The sequence below is a fragment of the Ornithorhynchus anatinus genome, chromosome 12, assembly GCF_004115215.2.
Source record: "Ornithorhynchus anatinus isolate Pmale09 chromosome 12, mOrnAna1.pri.v4, whole genome shotgun sequence".
Lineage (NCBI taxonomy): Eukaryota > Metazoa > Chordata > Mammalia > Monotremata > Ornithorhynchidae > Ornithorhynchus > Ornithorhynchus anatinus.
In genome coordinates this window covers 39,674,999-39,696,148 of record NC_041739.1, presented here as the reverse complement: position 1 = coordinate 39,696,148, position 21,150 = coordinate 39,674,999, and the positions used below count along the sequence as shown (strand labels likewise).

Genomic DNA, 21,150 nt, shown 5'->3' with positions numbered 1-21,150 from the left:
TAAATGCCGTCACTCTCCTCGCCTTCCAAGCCTTATTGAAATTACATCTCCTCCGAGAGGCCTTCCCCCACTAAGCCCGCATATCCTCTTCTCCCTCTCCCTTCTGCGTAACCCTTGAATTTATATTCTTTAAACACTCGATATTCACCCCACCCTCCGACCCAATAGCCCTCACGTACCTGTCCGTAATGTACGGTAATATCCGTCTCCCCCTCTAGACTAAGGTTGTCGTGGTCAGGAAACGTATCTACCCGTGTTCTGATCCCAGTGAGCACTTAAAAAATATAATTCGTCGACTAGATGGGAAGTAAAGCCACCAATGGACGTTCTCGTGAAAGCTGGGAAACTTGCTAAGCAGTTCCTTGGTAGACGTGACAAGAAAGCAAACTCTGAAGTGTTCACTGGGGACTGTAAAGCGGCACTCCCTTTGGGCCTTGTGTGGGAGCAGGTATACAGTCAAGTGTGTGAATATTTGAAAATGGGGAGAGGAAAATGCCAGAAGAGTTCCGATTTGGCCTCCAGCTAATTGCCAGTTGGCTGCCCCCCCCCAAAAAATTAACGCTCTGTTGGGAGGGAGTGTCGAGAGACCGTCGGAGATCGAAGTGATTTTCTTTGCTTTCTCTCTAGTGCGACAGAGGCAAGGTTTCCTTTAGTTAAAGGGCTCGGAATTGCGCGGCCGGGGAACGATGTTCCCTTCCAACCCCCCACCGCAAGGCAAGATGAGAAAAACGAGAGCGGAGCAGACGGGCGGTTAGTTAAAGGAGCTGTGGTTCCTCGGCCACGCTCGTCTGTCAGAGGTTGGCGTGTAGCTTTACTGCTCGGAATGATTGGTGTTTATATGCGGTGTGGGTTTTACCGTCTCCCGGTCTCGCTTGGGACTGACGGCCCGCTCCCGCCCCCTCCCCAGGAGAGAAGAAGGAAAAAAAGCCACAGCCGCCGGCAGCGGCCGGGAATGACTCCAAGCCGGTGGACGTGTCCCGCCTGGACCTCCGCGTCGGCTGCGTCCTCTCGGCCCAGAAGCACCCGGACGCCGACTCCTTGTACGTCGAGGAGGTGGACGTCGGAGAGCCGGCCCCGAGGACCGTCGTCAGCGGCCTGGTGAAGCACGTTCCCCTGGACCAGGTACGGCCGGGAGGGACGGCTCTCCTCCCGGGGCCGCTTCGCCCTCGGCCATCTCTGCACCCTTCCTTGGCAGAGGGCCCGTTGAGTACGTGACTCGAAGGGGTCGGGGGACTTGGGGTCCAACGCCGGCCCTGCCGCTTGCCCGCTGTGGGGCCGCGGGCAAGTCTCTTCCCTTCTCCGGGCCTCGGTCGCCTCGTCTGTAAAATGGGGGTGAAATACCTGCTCTCTCTCTCTCTCTGTCTCCCACTTAGGCTGGAATTCATTCATTCAATAGTATTTATTGAGCGCTTACTATGTGCAGAGCACTGGACTGAGCGCTTGGAATGAACAAGTCGGCAACAGATAGAGACGGTCCCTGCTGTTTGACGGGCTTACGGTGTAATCGGGGGAGACGGACAGACGAGGACGAGGGCGATAAATAGAGTCAATAAATAGAGGCAATAAATAGAGTCAAGGAAGCCCCCACTTGGGACGGGGGCTGCGTCCGGCCAGGTTAGCCTGGTTATCTACCCCGATAAGGACGATACTTAGTAATAATAATAATGTTGGTATTTGTTAAGCACCGATCTGAGCGCTGGGGGAGATACAGGGTGATCAGGTCGTCCCACATGAGGCTCACAGTCTTCATCCCCATTTTACAGATGAGGGAACTGAGGCCCAGAGAAGTGAAGTGACTTGCCCACAGTCACACAGCTGACAGGCGGCAGAGCCGGAGTTCGAACCCCTGACCTCTGAGTCCCAAGCCGTGCTCTTTCCACTGAGCCACGCTGCTTCTCCATACTTACTTACTTAATACCCAGTAGGCCCTTGACGGATATGAGAAGCGGCATGGTGTAGCGGACAGAACACGGGCCTGGGAGTCAGAAGGTCATGGGTTCCAATCCCGGCTCTGCCACTTGCCTGCTGTGTGACCTTGGGCCAGTCACTTCATTTCTCTGGACCTCAATTACCTCATCTGTAAAATGGAGGTGAAGACTGGGAGCCCTATATGGGACAACCTGATAACCTTGTATCCACTCCAGTGCTTAGAACAGTGCTTGGCACATAGTAAGCGCTTAACAAATACCACGAGTATTATGATTATTAATAAATGCTATTACTCTAATAATCATTATTAATAGTAGTATTTATTAAGGGCTTATTTGTGTGCAAAGCACTGTAGTACACGCTGGGGGAGAATCCTCTTGTGCGAGTTTGCCCCTCCAGGGGTTCCCGGCTCTGCCGCTTGCCAGCTGTGTGACTTTGGGCAAGTCACTTAACTTCTCTTTGCCTCAGTTGCCTCATCTGTAAAATCACGGGATTAAAAACCGTGAGCCCCACGCGGGGCAGCCTGATCACATTGTATCCCGCCAAGCGCTTAGAACAGTGCTTGGCGCCTAGTAGGCGCTTAAGATATATCACCATTGTTATTCTTAGTAAATTTGAGTTTTTACTGGGGAGAAGGGATTGGAGACAGACACACCGAGGGCGATGAAACTTGAAAACGGAATACGGACAAATCCACAGAGCAGGTCAAAGACTCATTGGGGAGGGAGGCGTCCAGGAGAGCCTGGGAGCAGCTCCTATCCCCTCCGGGGACACCCGGGGAGGCGGGAGGGAAGGTGGCGGGTATCACAGAGCTTTTCTCGGGGGGGATGGAATAGTGTCGGTATTTGTTAAGCTGTTACCATGCGCAAAGCACTGTTCTAAGCGCTGGGGTAGATACAGGGGCATCGGGTTGTCCCACGGGAGGCTCACGGTCTCATCCCCATTTTCCAGATGAGGTAACTGAGGCACAGAGAAGTGAAGTGACTCGCCCACGGTCACACAGCTGACAAGTGGCAGAGCCGGGAGTCGAACCCATGATCTCTGACTCCCAAGCTCTTTCCACCGAGCCACGCTGCTTCCCGTAAGGAAGGGTCCAAGAGTGCACAGGAGCGGCTGTATGCCCGTGCCCGAGCCTCCCCGGAACAGGGATCCTCGGCCAGGAGGAAGGCGGCCGTTACCAGTGAGGTGGTCTGGGGTGGTCTTCCTCGGCCTCCAGGGGAATAGACGATCCAAAGAACGGATACGCTCACGATCTTAAGCATTAGCAATTTCTGCATCGTCCGATGGCAAGTCAAGATATCTAACCAGTCGGGTGATGAACCGGTTGCCGTACGGAGCTGAAGATTTGAAACGGGATGAGCTGGCCTAGCGATCCAAGCTTCTTTTTGTTAGGACGAGTCTTTTCCTCTAGATTCCATTTGGAGAAAAAAAAAAAAATCTACGGTGGTTTGTGTGGCTGCGGGACCCAAAAGGTTTATCGTGCACCGTGGGCAAACTGGCCCAATTTGGATTTCTGGTCACATTAACTGTCCATCTGTTCGTGACGTGAAAGATTCTTGGCCTTCCGGGTCACTCTTCAGAAAGTATCTGGCAATTTTACATTTACGCACAGCCCCCGAGTTGCGTAAAACCCGCAGGGCACGAAATGGATGTCTTTGATGACGGGCGTGCTGTCTTCTCATCGTGTGCTTTTTACGGTGCTTCTCATCCGCATCTTTGACGCTTCGTCTTTCAGCTCCCACTTCAGAGCGGGGCGACGGTATAACCGTCGCCTCGTGCGATGCCGGAAAGTGATTCGAGGTAGTGCGATCAGAGTCGAGTCCGTTCTTTCAGCTTTCCCAAAATCCTATTCCCGGGTGTAAGAAATGAAAGAACGAGAGACGGCTTTTAAACCGGAAAGGATACCAGTTGGATAGTGACTGAGGGACTAATCCATGTGGTCGATTAAAGTTCAGACGTATAGCTCTTCTTCTTTATCGTACCTGAAGGTGCTGTGCCTGAACTTTTGGACAGAATTAATGATCCAAAAGCTTCCTCTTCCCCCAGCCCAGAGCCTGGAAAGGTAAAAGCACATCTCGTTATTTTTCAGGTTTCACAGGGAAAGTAAAATCATTTTATTTGCAGGAGGTTTCGAGATGGCAGTTGATCACGGCGTCATTGAAGAGGACAGGCAGCGTGGCTCGGTGGAAAGAGCACGGGCTTTGGAGTCAGAGGTCATGGGTTCGAATCCCAGCTCGGCCACTTGTCAGCTGTGTGACTGTGGGCGAGCCACTTCACTTCTCTGCGCCTCAGTGACCTCATCTGTAAAATGGGGATTAAGACCGTGAGCCCCACGTGGGACCACCTGATTCCCCTGTGTCTACCCCAGCGCTTAGAACAGTGCTCTGCACATAGTAAGCGCTTAACAAATACCAACATTATTATTATTATTACGTTTTAGTCTCCGTGATCTGAATCGACCTTCGGGGTGTCTAGCCTTAGGGGTGGTGCAGAGCTTGTCCCCGGACTTCTCTGGCCTAGAATGGAGACCCCAGGCATTCCTTCTCTCCGGCTGCCGTGGATTCAGGAAGGGTGGCTTTTAATCAGCCTCCCCTTCAATGCAAAAATGGAATCGGGATCCTCCCGGGAGTCGGGGGTCATGAGTTCTAATCCCGGCTCTGCCACTTATCTGCTGTGTGACTTGGGCAAGTCGCTTCGCTTCTCTTTGCCTCAGTTACGTCATCTGTAAAATGGGGATCGAGACCGTCAGTCCGACGTGGGACGTGGACCGTGTCCAACGTGATGACCTTGTATCTGCCCCGGCGCTTTGAACGGTGCTCGGCACGCAGTAGGAGCTTAACAGATACCGCAACTAATTAGTTCACTAGTCTCTCTGCCCTCCGGACAAGGTTTGGATTACTTTCAGTCCATTTAGTTCCGAACCTGGGGCTGTTAGGGTAAACGGAGTTCCTGACCCCATCGTGGCACTTGATTCCCACCCCTGGTCTGACTCACAGGCAGCGTGGCTGAACGGATAGAGCGTGGGCCAGGGGGTCAGAGGACCTGGGTTCCAGTCCTGACTCCGCCACCTGCCTGCTGTGTGACCTTGGGCAACTCGGCTTCTCTAGGCCTCAGTTCCCTCATCTGGAAGAAAAAAAAAATGCGTCCTCTCTCCCCATCAGACTGTGAGCCCTGTGTGGAACAGGGCATTGAGTCTGCTTTGCTCATCTCGTGTCCATCCCAGCAGTCTCTTACAGTGTTTGGCACAGAGTGAGAGCTAAACAAATACCACCATTCGTTCAGTCAGTCGTATTCAGTCTGTGCGCAGACCACTGTACTAAGCACCCCGCGCACAGACACACTGTAAGCATCCCCGCTTTCTCCTTTAGCCATCCAATTTGCCGAAGTTTCCCAAGTAATTTGATGCCGAGCGTTTTTATTGAGAGTTTACTGAATTATCTTGCATCTTTTTATTTTTTTGACACATATAGATTTTTCTTAACAATGACAGTTCTCCATATCCATGCACAGTATGTTACTTATCACTTTGCCAGCCGTAAGAGTCCAATCTTTCCTCGCCGATGTTTGAATTTCACAGAGGGATAGAATGTTATTTGGGGATTCGGAAGCGTTGCTCAGGCAGCGTGGCCCTCCCTGCGTACAACGCAGGGCAGGGAGGGAAGAAAGCGGGAACGCTCCTCTTTGCCTGGGAACAGCGTTAAGTTGGGCGTGAATATTACAGAATATTACAACTCCCATTCTGGTGACTTTAGGAACACAATCCCCGAACCGTAGGCCGACTGTCTGTATAAGGGGGCCGGGATCAGCAGCGGAGGACGGGGATAAGGTCAGGGCCAGGCTGGGCGTTGACCCAGTGAAAGGGAAGAACCTCGGGTCAAACCAGGCCAATTACACTTCCCTGTTGCCCTCGCGCTGATTTTTTTTTTTAAAAAAAGAAAACACACCTAATACGGCGGCTGAATTGGATGTCGAGTGGAAAAGAGATTTGCTAGCCCTGATCGGATGTAACTCCGGGGACCGGAGAAGCAACGGGTCGTACTGGAAAGATCAGGTAGTTCTAATCCCGGCTCCCCCATTTACCTCCCGTGTGACTATGGGCCGGTCACTTTATTTCTCGGTGCCTCATAGGTAAAATGGGGATTCGGTATTGGTTCTCCCTCCTACTCAGACTGCTAACCCCGTGTGGGATAGGGACTGGGTCCGACCCGATTACCTTGTCTTTACCCCAGTGCTTAGTACAGTGCTTGGCACGTGGTAAGCCCATAATCGGTTTGATTTGTCGAGCGCTCGTTGCTTGACGAGCACAGTACGAAGCTCTTGGGAGAAGACAGTGTAACAAAGTCGGTAGAAACGTTTCCGCCCCACAGCGACGTTATGATTATTATTAGGATTTGTGGTTCCGGAGATTTGTGAGGGCTAATGTATCTCTGGGTTGCAAGTTTCGTAGGGTGTCTGTAAACCAGATTTTCAGAATAAGCCAACTTTTCAGGGGATCTCATACGGCCACAATATTCGGTTACTTGCATTTTTTTTAAAAGCATGCCGATAGTGGAGAAAACGGCAACGGTCCAGAAACAATGTGGTATTTTAAAATATTTGCCTCCCTGTTTTTTGTGGTTTCTCCAAATCTCTGGCTGCCTTTATCTGCCTCTGTCTCTATGCCTGCGTTTCTCTGCATCTACATGGGAAACGTTAAGAATTAAAGGGAAATTGAAAAGGTTTTTTTTGTAGATAGCTGTAAACATGCCAGTGATACTCTATCGGTTTTACAAAGCCAATATGAAATATCGGACTTCATTTCTTATGGCGCCCCGGTCCCTCTCCAAAAATATATATATATATACGTATATATATTTTTTTCCTTACCTTTTTATAATATCTGAAGAGTACTGAAGTGATATCAATTGTTTGACCAAGGCAGGATTCAGGTCATCTGATGCCTTGCGGTTGCTTCTGGAAGCTCTGTATCTAGCGGTCTAGAGCACAATTATGGCAACCCACCTTTTGCAACACCCCAATCTGAAATCTTAAAAGATTTCATCAGTCAGTGGTATTTAATAATGGTGGTATTTGTTAAGCATTGACTATGTGCAGAGCACTGTTCTAAGTGCCGGGGTGATCAGGTTGGCCCACGTGGGGCTCATCCCCGTTTTCATCCCCGTTTTCCAGATGAGGTAACTGAGGCACAGAGAAGTGAAGCGACTCGCCCAAAGTCACCCAGCTGACAAGCGGCAAAGCCGGGATTAGAAGCCACGACCTCTGACTCCCAAGCCCGGGCTCTTTCCACCGAGCCACGCTTTTAATTGAGTGCTTACCTGTGTGCAGAACACCGTACTAAGCGCATGCACTACAATAGGGTTGATTGTACCGACTGGAAGGCGTCATTTCCGTGGAATGAGAAGGATGGGTCGCTCTCCAAAATTCCCGCCCACTTCACCTGCGTGATTTGTGTGCCTTGGAAGTCACTCAGGTCCAGAGAAATGAGGTGATTTGCCCGAGGTCACACAGCAGACAAGGGCAGAGCTGGGATTAGAACCAGGCCGGCCCGTGTTCTATCCGTTAGGCCACACTGCTTCGTTGCTTACTTCCTCTTACAGCGCAGCCCGCGTACTTCGCTTCTGTAATGCCAACCTACTCCTTCCTTACCCCAAACCCATCTGTCCCTTGCCTACGTTCTCCTTTTAATCCTCCCCCTTTATGTAGACAACAGACCACCACTCTCCCCAACTTCGCAGCCTTATTAGAATCACGTCTCCTCCAAGAGACCATCTCCGACTAAGCTCTCATTTTCTATTCACCCCACCCGCAACCCCATGGTACTTCTGCACGTATCCGTGATATAGATTAACGTCCGCCCTCCCTCTAGACCGGACAGTCCTTGTCGTCGGGAAGCGTGCCTACCACCTCTGTATCGTCGTCTCCCAAGAACTTAGTACCGTGCTCTGCGTTCATTCAATAGTATTTATTGAGCGCTTACTATGTGCAGAGCACTGTACTAAGCGAAGCACTCGGAATGGACAATTCAGCAACAGATAGAGACGATCCCTGCCCGATGACGGGCTCACGGCCTTAACGGGGGAGACGGGCAGCAAAGCGAAGCAGAACCAAATCAAAACAAGACAACATCATCAAGATAAACAGAATCATGGAGATATACACCTCATTAACAAAATTAATAGGGTAATAATATATACAAATGAGCGCAGTGCTGAGGGGAAGGGGGAAGAGCAGAGGGTCGGGGGGAAGGGGGAGTAGAGGGAAAGGGAGGCTCTGTCTACAGTAAGAGCTCAGTAAATGCTCTTGGCTAATCCATCAAACTGGGACGGATGTCTTTCAGTAGTCTGGAATAGTTAAAATCCTCATGGGTTTAATTTTGTTGGGTGTCGGAATGTAGTCTCCTGTATTTTCACCTGTAAATCTGTGTTTCCTGATTTCAGCTGACCTCTGACCTTGTTGTCTATGAGCAGTTTGGATGTGAGAGTATAGAAACCACCGGTGCAGAGCTCTTCCAGACGTGGTCTACCGCAAATAGCTACCTAAAGCACTTACGTCCTGCCTTGACTCTTCGTATCGGCCTCCTAGCTGATCTCCCTGCCTCCTGTCTCATCCGGTCCTTGCTTCGCTCTTCTGTCCCCTTTATTTAAAAGAAAAAATAAGACTACGAGACCCATGTCGGGCCGGGACTGGGTCCAACTTGACCACCATATATCTACTCCAGCACTTAGTACAGTGCCTGGCACGTAGTAAGCACAGTGGAAAGAGCCTGGGCTTGGGAGTCAGAGTTCATGCGTTCGACTCCCGGCTCTGCCACTTGTCGGCTGTGTGACTGTGGGCAAGTCACTTAACTTCTCTGTGCCTCAGTTACCGCATCTGTAAAATGGGGATTAACTGTGAGCCTCACGTGGGACAGCCTGATTACCCTGTATCTACCCCAGCGCTTAGAACAGTGCTCGGCACGTAGTAAGCGCTCAACAAATACCAACATTATTATTATAACAAATGCCATAAAAAAGAATCCGCGTCTTCCCGGTCAGGTACTTCTAGTGGTTGCCCGTCCACCTCCACATATAAATTGAAACTCCTTACCGTCGGCTTTAAGGCGCTCATTCAGAGTTGAGACCGTGTTTCCCCACTCCTCAAGAAACTTCAGTGGTTGCCCATCCATCTCCGCATCAAACAAATACCCCTCACCATTGGCTGTAAGGTGCGCAGTCGCCTCGCTCCCTCCTACCTCACCTCACACTACTCTTCTCCTTCAACCAGTCCACACACTTTGCTCCTCTAACGCTCACCTTCTCACTCTACCTCCGTCTCGTGCATCTTGCCACCAACATCCTGCCGCTGGCCTGGAGTTGCCTTCCCTCCCCATATCAGGCAGACACTGGCTCTCCCCCGACTTCAAGGCCTTATCGAAGGCACATCTCCTCCAAGTAGCCTTCCCTGACTACGTCGTCCTCTCTTCCACTCCCTTCTGCGTCGCCCTGACCTGCTCCCTTCGTTCATCCTCCCTCCCATCCCCACAGCACATAGGTATATGCCTTTAACTTATTTATTCGTTTATTTCTGTCTATTAATGTCTGTCTCCCCCTCCAGACGGTGAGCTGATTTGGGGCCGAGAATGTGTCTGTCGTCGTATTGCTCTCTCCCAAGTGCTTAGTACGGTGTTTTGCACACAGCGTGCACTCAATAGATACGACTGAATGAAAGGGTGAACTCACCCCCTCCTATCTTATTTCGCTGATTTTCTGATATAACCCAGTCCGCACACTTCACTCCTCTAACGCCGTCCCATTCACCGTACCTGAATCCCGTCTCTCTCACCCCTGACCTCTTGCCCAGTGGAACTCCCTTTCTTCGACAGACAAGTTCCCTCCCCTCCTTCAAAGCCTGATTGAAATCCCATCTCCTCCACGTAGCCTTCCCTAAACCCGCACTTTCCTTACTCTTTCTCCCTTCTGTGTCACTTCCGCATTTTGGCTTTGTACCTTTGTAGCACTTTCACTCATTCATTTGTTTTAATAATAATAATGTTGGTATTTGTTAAGCGCTTACTAGGTGCAGAGCACTGTTCTGAGCGCTGGGGGAGATACAGGGTCATCAGGTCGTCCCACGTGAGGCTCACAGTTAATCTCCATTTTACAGATGAGGTAACTGAGGCGCAGAGAAGTGAAGTGACTCTCCCACAGTCACACAGCTGCCAAGTGGCAGAGCCGGGAGTCGAACCCATGACCTCTGACTCCGGAGCCCAGGCTCTTTCCACTGAGAGCGTTACTGAGCGCCTGGGAGGGTACACTACAGCAACAGACACTTCCCTGCCCACACCGAGCTCACAGTCTCCCTCCTTCATCAGCTCCCCAGCGCTTACGTAAATATCTGTAATTAGTTTTAATGTCTCTCTCCCCATTCGGACTCCAAGCTCGTGGTGGGCGGGGTACCTGTCTGCCGACTCTGTCGTATTGTACTCACTTAGACGCTTAGTACAGAGCTCTGCACGCAGCAAGTGCTCAATAAACACCCTTGTTGGGTTGATAAACCGATATATTCGACGCGTTCGCGTAGCATTTTTACCTGAGTTTTCCCTTTCCCGTGATAGTGACATCCAAAGCTTTTACCCCCTTTTTTTTAAGGTTGTCTTCCAACTCGTCTTCTATCTAGATGCAGAAGCGGATGGTGATTTTGCTGTGTAACCTGAAACCTGCCAAGATGAGGGGCGTGGTGTCTCAGGCGATGGTGATGTGTGCTAGCTCGCCGGAAAAGGTGGAAATCTTGGCTCCGCCTCCTGGATCAGTGCCTGGAGAGAGAATAACCTTTGATGGATTCCCTGGTAAGTTGGAAATAATAGCCTGTAAATCACTGACTGGCGATCTTTTTTTTTGGATCTCGAGGCTGGAATTTGTAGTTGAAGTTTTAAGGCGCTGTAAAATATTTGTGTCCCGGCCCTTGAATTATAGACCGTTCAGAGCGTAGTAAACTAATGACCCCTGCGCTAGGTGTTGGAATTTACATTTTTTCCCCATAGAAATGATCTTGACGATCGCGTGAGGGAGGTTCCGAGTGGCCAACAGAAACGGAGAGGAGTTCCGCTCAACTGAAGTGAAAAAAGGAGGTGGACTTAGAAGGGAGGATTAAAGGAGGCAATTTATACGTTTGGGGGAGTACAGTTGTTGCCGTTAGAAAAGTTTCAAATTCAGCGTATCGTGTCGCGGTTAAAGATTTCCAAGGACTGGAATAGTAAGATTGAGAGAAATCATATTTCACTAAGTCTTTCGAGTACCTTGAAAAGAGGAAGAAAGTAGTTTTTGCCAAAGAATTCGGGTTATTTACGATTCCTTCAAGAGAGCCCTTGCCACATTTACAATATTAGGGAAAAGAGTTGGAAAGGTTACGATTTAGTAAAATCCCCCTCCCTCCGCTGCCCTCTTTCCTGCGCTAGAAATGAGAATGCCCTGGCCGGTTTTGAGGAAGAGCAGCTTGGCACCTGTGGTTTTGGACCCCGTTCACCGTTGGGTAGGGAATTCAGCCTCCTCGTGGCTGGGCCTCCCCCACCCCACCATCCAACACTCACTGCAGCTTGTTTTAGGGGAAGGACAAGTGGGAGAATTCTGTCCCATTCTCTCTGTCCGCCGTCCTCTCAGCCCGAGCGCAGGCTCGGCTACCTCTAGGAAGCCGGCCGCACCCTACTTAAAGCTCACCTCCTCCAAGAGGCCCTCCCAGACTGAGCTCCCCTTTTCCCTCTGCTCCCCCTCTACCCCCCCTTTCCCGTCTCCTCAGCTAAGTCCTCCTCTCCCCCCTTTCCCTCTGCTCCTCCCCCCTCCCTCCCCCCCCCCCAGCACCGAACTCGTCCACTCAACTGTATATATCTTCATCACCCTATTTATTCTGTTAATGAGATGTACATCGCCTTGATTCTATTTATTTGCTACTGTTTTAATGACGTGTTCATCCCCTCGATTCTATCTGTCGCCATCGTTCTCGTCTGTCCGTCTCCCCCGATTAGACCGTAAGCCCGTCAGAGGGCAGGGACTGTCTCTATCAGTTACCGATTTGTACATTCCAAGCGCTTAGTACAGTGCTCTGCACATAGTAAGCGCTCAATAAATACTACTGCATGAATTAAATGTATTTTTTCCCCCCCCTTCTCTCCCTTTTGCCGTAGAGCAGTGATGATTATGGTATTTGTTAAGCGCTTACTGCGTGCCGGGAACCGAACCAGGCGCTGGGATAGGTACAAGCAAATGGAGTTGGACACAGTCCCTGTCCCACGTGGGGCTCACGTTCTCAATCCCCATTTTACGGGGAGCCGAGGCACAGAGGAGTGGAGTGACTTGCCCAAGGTCACACAGCAGACAAGTGGCAAAGTCAGGATTAGAGGCAGGGAGACCCTGAGAGGTCCCGGCCTAGCTTCAAAGCCCTGCTGGGGACACTGTTGGGTCTGCTGGCCCGACCCAATAGCGGAGCCGATAGTCCGGCAGGATTTGAATGGATCAGTTTCTGCTAAAGAGAATGGAATCATAATAATGTTGGTATTTGTTAAGCGCTTAGTATGTGCAGAGCAGTGTTCTAAGCGCTGGGGTAGATACAGGGTCATCAGGTTGTCCCACCTGAGGCTCACAGTTAATCCCCGTTTTACAGCCGAGGTCACTGAGGCACAGAGAAGTTAAGTGACTTGCCCACAGTCGCAAGAATCGGACAACTTCTGGTCCGTTCACCGTGAATTGGAAAACTCACACTCGGCAATTTAAATAGAAGGTTGTTAATAATAATAATTGTAATTATGGCATTTGATTAAGCGCTTACTCTGTGCAAAGCACTGTTCTAAGCGCTGGGGAGGATCCAAAGTGATCAGGTTGTCCCACGTGGCGCTCACGGTCTTAATGCCCATTTTACAGATGAGGTAACTGAGGCACAGAGAAGTTAAGTGACTTGCCCAAAGTCACACAGCTGACAGGTGGCGGAGCCGGGATCAGAACCCGTGACCCCTGATTCCTAAGCCCGGGCTCTTTCCACTGAGCCACCCTGCTTCTCTAAGACAACTGTTGTTGTACAGTTGGTGCAAAATTATTCAGTTCAAAACTAATTTAGCAAGTATTCTCAAGGAGGAACATGCTTGAATTTTTTGTATTGTTGCACAGTAATCTGGTTTCCTAGCTCGATAAGGGAAGCAGTTGGATTACTGACATTTCTCTTAGAAATGTTCATTTTAGTAGGTTACCTTAGTCCTTTATTATGATGTTGCTGTGAAATATATTTTTTAATGGCAGCTTCAGAAATGACAGTGTTGAAGCCATTCAACTTTATTCTGAGCCCAATGGATTTTTAAGCATAAGAAACTGGATTTTCCAAAATTAAAACATCTTAGTGAAATATCTCCAGTTTAGGATAGAGAAGTACTCTATTTTTCAGCTTATCTGAAAGCTTAACTGAAATTAGGTTCCCCTTTCTCCGTCGGTAAATCAGAGGTGACAAGTGAAGGGCTGTAACTAGATAAGGACTCCCCTTCACCGACCAAAGAAATTCTGAGCCTGTCCATGAGTCTGATCTTATATCGTCTGTACCCTAGTGCTCAGCACAGTGCTTACTCAGATCCGTAGATGAGTGTAAGGGACGGATCGGACTTCCAGGGAAAATGTCATTTTGGATGCCGAAAATAAAATCGTAATTTCCAGGGGCGAACCTGTGTGATCCACCCACTCCCCTCACACCCTAGAGCGATGGCAAGGAGGAGCAATTAGGGATCATTTGTCTCTTCCTTCTTTTTACAGCAGCAGCTGTAAGATAATCCTTTCATAATAAGCCGTAATATAATATAAAATAGTAATTTCCAGGGGCTAACTTGTGTGATCCACCCACTCCCCTCACACCCCAGAGCGATCGCAGAGATGAGCAAATAGGGATCGTTTGTCTCTTCCTTCTTCTTACGGCAGCAGCTGTAATATAATCCTTTGCAAATTATATGAGACAGAGGTGACCCAAGACCCATTTAGTTTTTCAGTTGTGTGCCTTCTCAATTTGTTTAACCACGCATAACCGCTTTCTCCCCTTGACCCCCTCCAAGCTGGCTTCTGCCCCCTCTACTCCCCCCAAACTGCCCTCTCAAAGATCAATAATGATCGCCTTACCAGATCCAGCGGTCTCGACTCCATCCTCATCCTGCTCAGTCTTTCAGGTGTCTTTGATACCGCCCACCACCCCCAGTTCCTGGAAACGTTACCCAACCTTGCCTCCACTGACGCTGCCCTCTGGTTCTCCGCTTCTCTCTCTGGCCGTTTATTGTCAGTATTCTCTCAGGGACTCCTCCTCGGCCTCCCCCTAACTGTGGAAGTCCTCCTAGGCTCAGTTCTTGGTTCCCTTCATCCATCTCCATCTCAGTCTCTTGGAGAACTCATTCGCTCCACTGCTGTCAATGACCATCCTCCGATGAACGATTCCCAAGTCCACATCTCTCTCCTCCTCTCCAGTTTCTCATCTCCTCCTCCCTTCCAGACATCTCCACTTGGATGGCCCTCCGACATCTCAGACTTAACGTCGCCAAACTATAACTCCTTGTTCTCCCACCCAAACCGTCCTCCTCCGACGTTCCCCTCGCTGTAAACGGCACCACCATCCTCCCTGTCTCACAAGCACGTCACCTTGGCGTTATCCTGGACTCCTCTCTCCCGTTCACCGCACGTATTCAACCTGTCACCGGATCCTGCCGTCTTTCAAGCGTCACGCCACTAAAACCCACCCTTTCCTCTCCACCCAGTTGCTACCACGTTAGTCCAGGCGCTTATCCTGTCCTACCCCGATTACGCGTCAGCCTCCTTGCTCACCTCCTTGCCTCCTGTCTCTCCCCACTCCAGTCCATATTTCACTCTGCCGCCCGAATCATTTTTCAGCGAAACCATTGAGTCTGTGTATCCCCATACCTCAGGAACCTCCGGTGGTTGCCCATTTTCCTCCACCTCAAACCAACTCTTTAATAGCTTTGAAGCAATCAGTGCCCTGGACCCTTCCACTGTACCTCCCTGATTTCCTGCTTACAAACCAGCCTGCCAACTTCACTTTTAATGTCAACCTACTCACAGTCCCTCGGTTTCATCTGTCTGGCCGCTGACCCCTCGCCCATCTCTTGCCTCTGGCCTGGAACACCCTCCCTCCCTATATCTGCCAGACGCACACTCTCCCCACTTCTAAAACCATATTGAAAGCACAACCCCTTAAAGACCTACCCCAACTGACCCACGTTTCCTCTCCTCCCACTCCTTTCTGCGACTTCCTTTTGGATTTGCCATCTTTATTCGCCCCTCCCTCAGCCCCCTAACACTTCTGTATGTGTTTGTGATTTATTGATTTCCGGAAATGTCCGTCTCCCCTTCTAGACTGTAAAGTTCACCGTGGGCGGGGAAAGTATCAACCAACTCTGTATTGTGCTCTCCCAAGAGCTTAATACAGCGCTCTGCACAGCGTAAGTGCTCAATAAATACGGTTGATCGATTGGAGCACGAGCACTCTTCAGCCCGTAGGACCTCTGAGAGCTTCCGGCAACAGAGACCCGAGCGTGACTTTTTCTGTTTCATTTTCAATTCTTCTCCATGAAGGATAAGGAGAATGTTTGTTGGCATTCTTGAAGGTGACCGAAATTGTAACTTTTTTTTTTTTCCAAGAACTACATCATCCCTGTGCTCTCTTACTGGACCTTTCCAAACCCTCTAGTGTAAGCGCTCAGAGTGGGATCTGGTGCCGTCCCTGGATCTCAGGCTTCTCGTTCATCAGGAGCAATACTGCAGTTCACAATCGAACGGCTCTCGTACTTGGAAGCTTATGCAATACCTCTGATTTCTTTGGCTCACTCCGAGAGAGCTTAGAAGCTCTCTCCGGAGAAGGTGGGAGAAATCCTTGTGTGGCCATAGTTTTATGCAATTTGTTTTCGATAGCGTACCACCGGGGGCTTTTTGGAACACCGCTTTGGAGAAGAGAATGCGTGGGGAATGCGTAGGAAGACCCAGAGCGTACAGTTCTGGTAACGCTTAAAAATGGTGCCACGCTAATCCAATTTAAACTCACCACATATCCCCGGAGGTTTCCGGCGAGGTTTCCATCCCAGCCCCCCATGCCCCTTAAAAAAGAAGGTTAACATGATCCAGAAGGTGATTTTCTTGTTTGTATAATACGAGTCAGATTTTATTTTATCCTTGGAAGCCTCGTATTCCTTTGGTCGTAGTAAGGGGGGAGAGGAGGTAGCCGGCACTTGAATTCCCATGCAGACCTTCACTACCAGTTACACCATCTGAGACAAAGGGTGTTCTGGTGTAATTCTATAGCAGGAGCTCGTTATTAATTTATAATTTCAAAAGCAGTGTGTTGTAAAGGCAGATTGCATTTTAAGCGTTCTCTCTTTAGAAGGCCAATCTGTGCGACAGGGCGAGCTTATCTCAGACGTTCACGTTGAGAAAATTCTAAGTAGTTCTTTGAATTGCGGCGTTGGCGTAGCCTGCGCTGTGAGAGATAAAAAGGTGGAAGGCTACCGAGAAGAGCAAGTGTTGACTGCTGCTTTCCCCAAAAAGTTTCTGGAGCTTGAGCAGTCCTCTCTCCTCCTTCTCCCGCCTCTCCTCCGGGAGCTGTAGAGAAAGCTGCCTCCTTAATCGATCAGAACTGTTAACAGAGGACCTGCGGTGTGCTGAGACACCGAATTGCAATGTTCCCTCCTGGGAAGCACGTTTTCAGCGCTCCGAGAAAGCGCTCGGGGGATTCGAAGTCGAAGTTGGGTAGCCACCGGGCCCAGTGGAAAAAACACGGGCCCGGGAGTCAGCGGACCTAGGTTCTAATCCCGGCTCCTCCCCTCGCTAGCTGGGTGACCTCGAGCAAGTCACTTGACTTTAGTGCGACTCAGTTGCCTCAATAAAAATGTGAATTCCGATACCCGTATATCCGCGAGTATAGACCGCGAGGCCCATGAGGGGCAGGGTCTGTTTCTGAACTGATTAACGCCTGTCTTCCCCAGCGATTACAAGAGCCTGACCCCCCAGTAAGTGCTGAACAGATACCGCTGTGATGATTATCACTGTTATTTTAAGAAAGGGCCGAAGAATCTTGACTAGCACGTCATCTGGGGGCAGAGACTCTGCGGGTCCAGCGTGGCACTGAGATTGAAGCCGAAAGGGCCGGATGGAACTGTGTAGGCCTACGGGTGGTAACGTGATGTATGCAGAAACCAGCAGGCCCACTGGGATTCTCGGATCATTTGCTCGACGGTACTCAGCAGCAGCGGCCTAGTGGATAGAGCCTGGGCCGGGGAGCCAGAGAGGACCTCCCTTGTCATCCGGGATCCGCCACTCGTCCGCTGTGCGACCTTGGGCGAGTCACTTAACCTCTCTGGGCCTCGGTTTCCTCATCCGTAAAACGGGGATCGGAACTTCATGCAGGGCAGGCACCGTGTCCAACTTATCCTGTATCTACCCCAGCTCTTAGGAGAGTGCGTGGCTCCACCACTTGTCTGCTGTGTGACCTTGGGCGAGTCACTCAACTTCTCTGTGCCTCGGTTACCTCATCTGTAAAAATGGGTTTTGAAAAATGTGCGCCTCACGTGGGACAATCTGATTACCCTGTATCTACCCCAGCGCTTAGAACAGTGCTCAGCACATAGTAAGCGCTTGACAAATACCTTAATTATTATCATCATCACAGAACTAGCAGATATCTTGCCGGCGATGAGGTCCTGAAAATGGATCCACTTGGATCCCTCACCTTTCATCGTGAATTCGATGACGGTGGTGACGTCTCCGAGGTGCCGCGGCGGTTCCTCCGTGGCCCCCAAGGTGACGAAGAGCGAGCCCGAGCGTTTAAGCGGGGTGTCCCCCTCCATCCCTGCAGGCTTTTGCCACTGAAGCAAGCCGCTCTGCCATTTTTCGTGGCTCTGGTTGCCGTGGAATCTTCTTTGGGCGTTGGGACAAGTCAATCAATCATTGGTATTTATTGAGCACTTACTGTGCCCAGTAAAAGATGAGAGGTAAGATGAGGCAGATAAGCATTTCAGCTTAGAATTAACCTCAGGCTTTCACTTATTAAAGCAGAGGATCAGAGCTCTGATTGTTGAGACTGAGAGCCAGCCTGGCTCAGTGGAAAGAGCCCGGGCTTTGGGGTCAGAGGGCAAGGGTTCGAATCCCGGCTCTGCCACTTGTCAGCTGTGTGACTGTGGGCAAGTCACTTCTCTGTGCCTCAGTTACCTCATCTGTAAAATGGGGATTAAGACTGTGAGCCCCACGTGGGACAACCTGATTCCCCTGTGTCTACCCCAGAGCTTAGAACAGTGCTGTGCACATAGTAAGCGCTTAACAAATACCAACATTAGTATTATTATTATCATATTTGTTTAGTATCCTATTAGATGATCGTTTGTTTTAATAATCTGTACAGTTTGGAATGACACCGACATTGAGATGCTTGTGCTGAAAATGCATCGTCAGCTCACTGGGCTGGGAGTGTGTCGGTTCGTTATTATGGTGTACTCTCCCAAATGCTTAATACAGTGCTTTCCACACAATAAGCGCTCAATAAATACGATTAAATGAATGAGTGACTTATAGGCGGTGCCAGATTGTCAGTTGGGCTTTAGCGATCTACGCCAAAAGCGCATCCTAAATTAAGGGGGAGTTCCTGGAGAGATGGCAAGTGTATCTCAATGTTTCCCACCCACCTGCTATTGAAGATGAGAGACCCTCTTCTCCCAAATTGTAAAGGCCGGGATCCTGTGTTTTATTTACCTAAACAGTGCTTTGCTATCCGGAGGCACTCGGTTAATTCTCGTTTACTGACCGAAGGCCCTTTTCGGCCCCGTCCTCTCAGAAGGAAGGAAAATAAGATCCTATTTCCAAAATGTAAATTTAGAAAGGAAAGTCTATCAAGACTCTTCAGACCCAGAATGCCCTTTCCGTGAACTCCCTAAGTGAGACGCTGGTATTTCCTTACACATTAGTGACGGAACGCATCGACACAGATTCTCCCAGGGTTTCGGCTCCTCCTGGATTATAAATTAACCCCCCACTCCCTTTTAGAGCTGTGTTAAATTTTCAGATCACCAGAAAACTCATAGAGGCTCAGGTATATTGAGCGCGACTAACGTGCGGAGAAATAGAATTGGTTATCACTTCAGGAGTTCGTGGCAAGGACATTGAGAGTATCCTTGGGCTTTGAATCCTAGATTTACATGATCTAAATAGATTCTTTACTGTGAGTCTGAAAAACTGACCAGAAACATCTCCAGCTGAATAGGTGTATACGAAACCTAGCCTCCTTGAAGTCATTCAAGAAGAGAGTAAAACAAGTCTTTCCATCCTACTGAGACGCTTCTCCTTTGTTCCGCCTTTCAGTACCAGATCGAGGGCGTGAATGAGCGAAGCACTGACTTTGGTAGTGGAGGAAAAGAGCACCTCATTTTTGTTTAGGAAATCCTCATTGAGCTCTATTTTTAGAGCAGAAATTAACGGAGGTTTTTTTTGTAAAGGAAATTAAACAGATTGGCTGCCCTACTTCTGGTATCGAGAACATGACAGATGTGTGAAAGTAAGGCCGCTTTTCAAAGAATAAGATCATTTTTTGAGTTAAAATGAGAGGAAGCACATTTGCCAGACTTCTATAACTGAAAGTTCTCTGATGCCCTGGAGATTACAAGTGCTCTCGTGGGTGGTGAAGATTAATTGAGAAGTCGCTCGCTATTTTAAACCTAAAATGGTCTTTTACCAACCGAAGTGTCGTTTTCGAGGTGGCTGATTTCTTAAGATCTATCAAAGGAAAAGTGATGACTCTTAATATTTTGCCCTAACCTCAGAAATAGAAATAGAAGATAGTTTCACACTCGGCAGTAGCTACATTTCCCTGAGAACTAAAATGAGTTTGTAATTCATCCAACACCTTCCTGGGATAAATAGTGACCTAGTGGAGAGAGCCCCGGCCTGAGAGTCAGAGGACCTGGGCTCTAATCCTGGCTCTGCTCATCGCTTGTTGTGTGACCTTGGACAAGTCATTTAACTTCTCTGTGCCTCAGTTTCCTCAACTGTAAAATGGGGGTTCACTACCTATCCTCCCTCCTATTTAAACCGTGAGCCTCATTTGGGACAGAGACTGTGTCCAACCTAAATAACTTGTACCCACCCCAGGACTCAGAACAGTATTCGGCACATATTAAGTGCCTAACAAATGCTTAACAAAAAACACACATCGTCTTAGAGCTAACTTCACATTCTGCTAACTAAAAAAGAGTATCAGGGCTACGATTTTTGCAGCCAAGAGCCAGCTTTTGGCAAGTCTATTCAGCGTCTTATTACTTGATCGCTTGTTTTTAACGTTCCTTAGATTCCCGAGTTGCAACCGATATCGAGATGTTTGTGCTGAAATGCATTGTTTATAGGCGGTGCCAGCGTTCCCGTTGGAGTAAATCTAGAGTTTGTTGATCTGCCCCCAAAAAGAGCTGCGGCTTATCTACATTCCGACAGGGAAAATTACTCCCAGTTCTTAATCGCTAAGAGGCTCTCCATGTTGTCTCTGTCATGTCAACCGTGTCTTCCCGTGCTGAATCTGCAATGTTTTTGTTTTTTCTTTTTGAATAGGAGAGCCCGAGAAGGAGCTAAATCCCAAGAAGAAGATCTGGGAGCAGATCCAGCCTGATCTGCTCACTAACGACCAGTGTGTTGCGACCTACAAAGGAGTTCCCTTTGAGGTGAAAGGGAAAGGGGTCTGTAAGGCTCAGACCATGGCCAACAGTGGAATCAAATAAAACAAAACCATCGATCGAGATGCTTCCCAGCAGTTTTGGCGGAAAGAATTGCAAGCACAATAAAAACAGGAATATCTGCCTTTCCTCTTCTTAGAGTCACTGACTCCTTTGTCTCTGGGTTATTGTTTTTCAGAGCTTTATGTCCCGTAATCGGATTAGCAATGAGACCTGCCTTTTAATAATAATAATTGTGGTATCGGTTAAGCATTTACTGTGTGCTGAGCACTGGGTTGGATACAGCAAATTGTGGTGGACACAGGCCCTGTCCCACATGCATTCATTCAGTCATATTTATTGAGCGCTTACTGTGTGCAGAGCACTGTACTGAGCGCTCGGAAAGTAAAATTCGGGAATAGAGACAGTCCCTCCCCACGCCGGGCTTACAGTCTAGAGGCGGGAGGACAGACATAAAAACGAGTAAACAGGCATTGATATAAATAAGTAGAATTATAGATATATACGTAAGTGTT

The 21,150-nt window shown here is 49.2% G+C and overlaps 1 protein-coding gene across 2 annotated transcripts in view; it reads left to right on the top strand.

Annotated features, from left to right (window-relative positions):
- AIMP1 (aminoacyl tRNA synthetase complex interacting multifunctional protein 1) overlaps positions 1-20,698 on the top strand; it is a 59,984-nt gene extending 39,286 nt beyond the window's left edge. For both annotated transcript variants that reach the window (XM_029076462.2, XM_016227257.3), the window contains exons 5-7: positions 908-1,122; positions 10,585-10,753; positions 20,514-20,698. In XM_029076462.2, coding sequence (XP_028932295.1) covers positions 908-1,122; positions 10,585-10,753; positions 20,514-20,680 — 551 coding nt within the window. In that variant the 3' untranslated portion in view covers positions 20,681-20,698. The remainder of the gene's footprint in view (positions 1-907; positions 1,123-10,584; positions 10,754-20,513) is intronic.
- Positions 20,699-21,150: the final 452 nt, after the last annotated feature.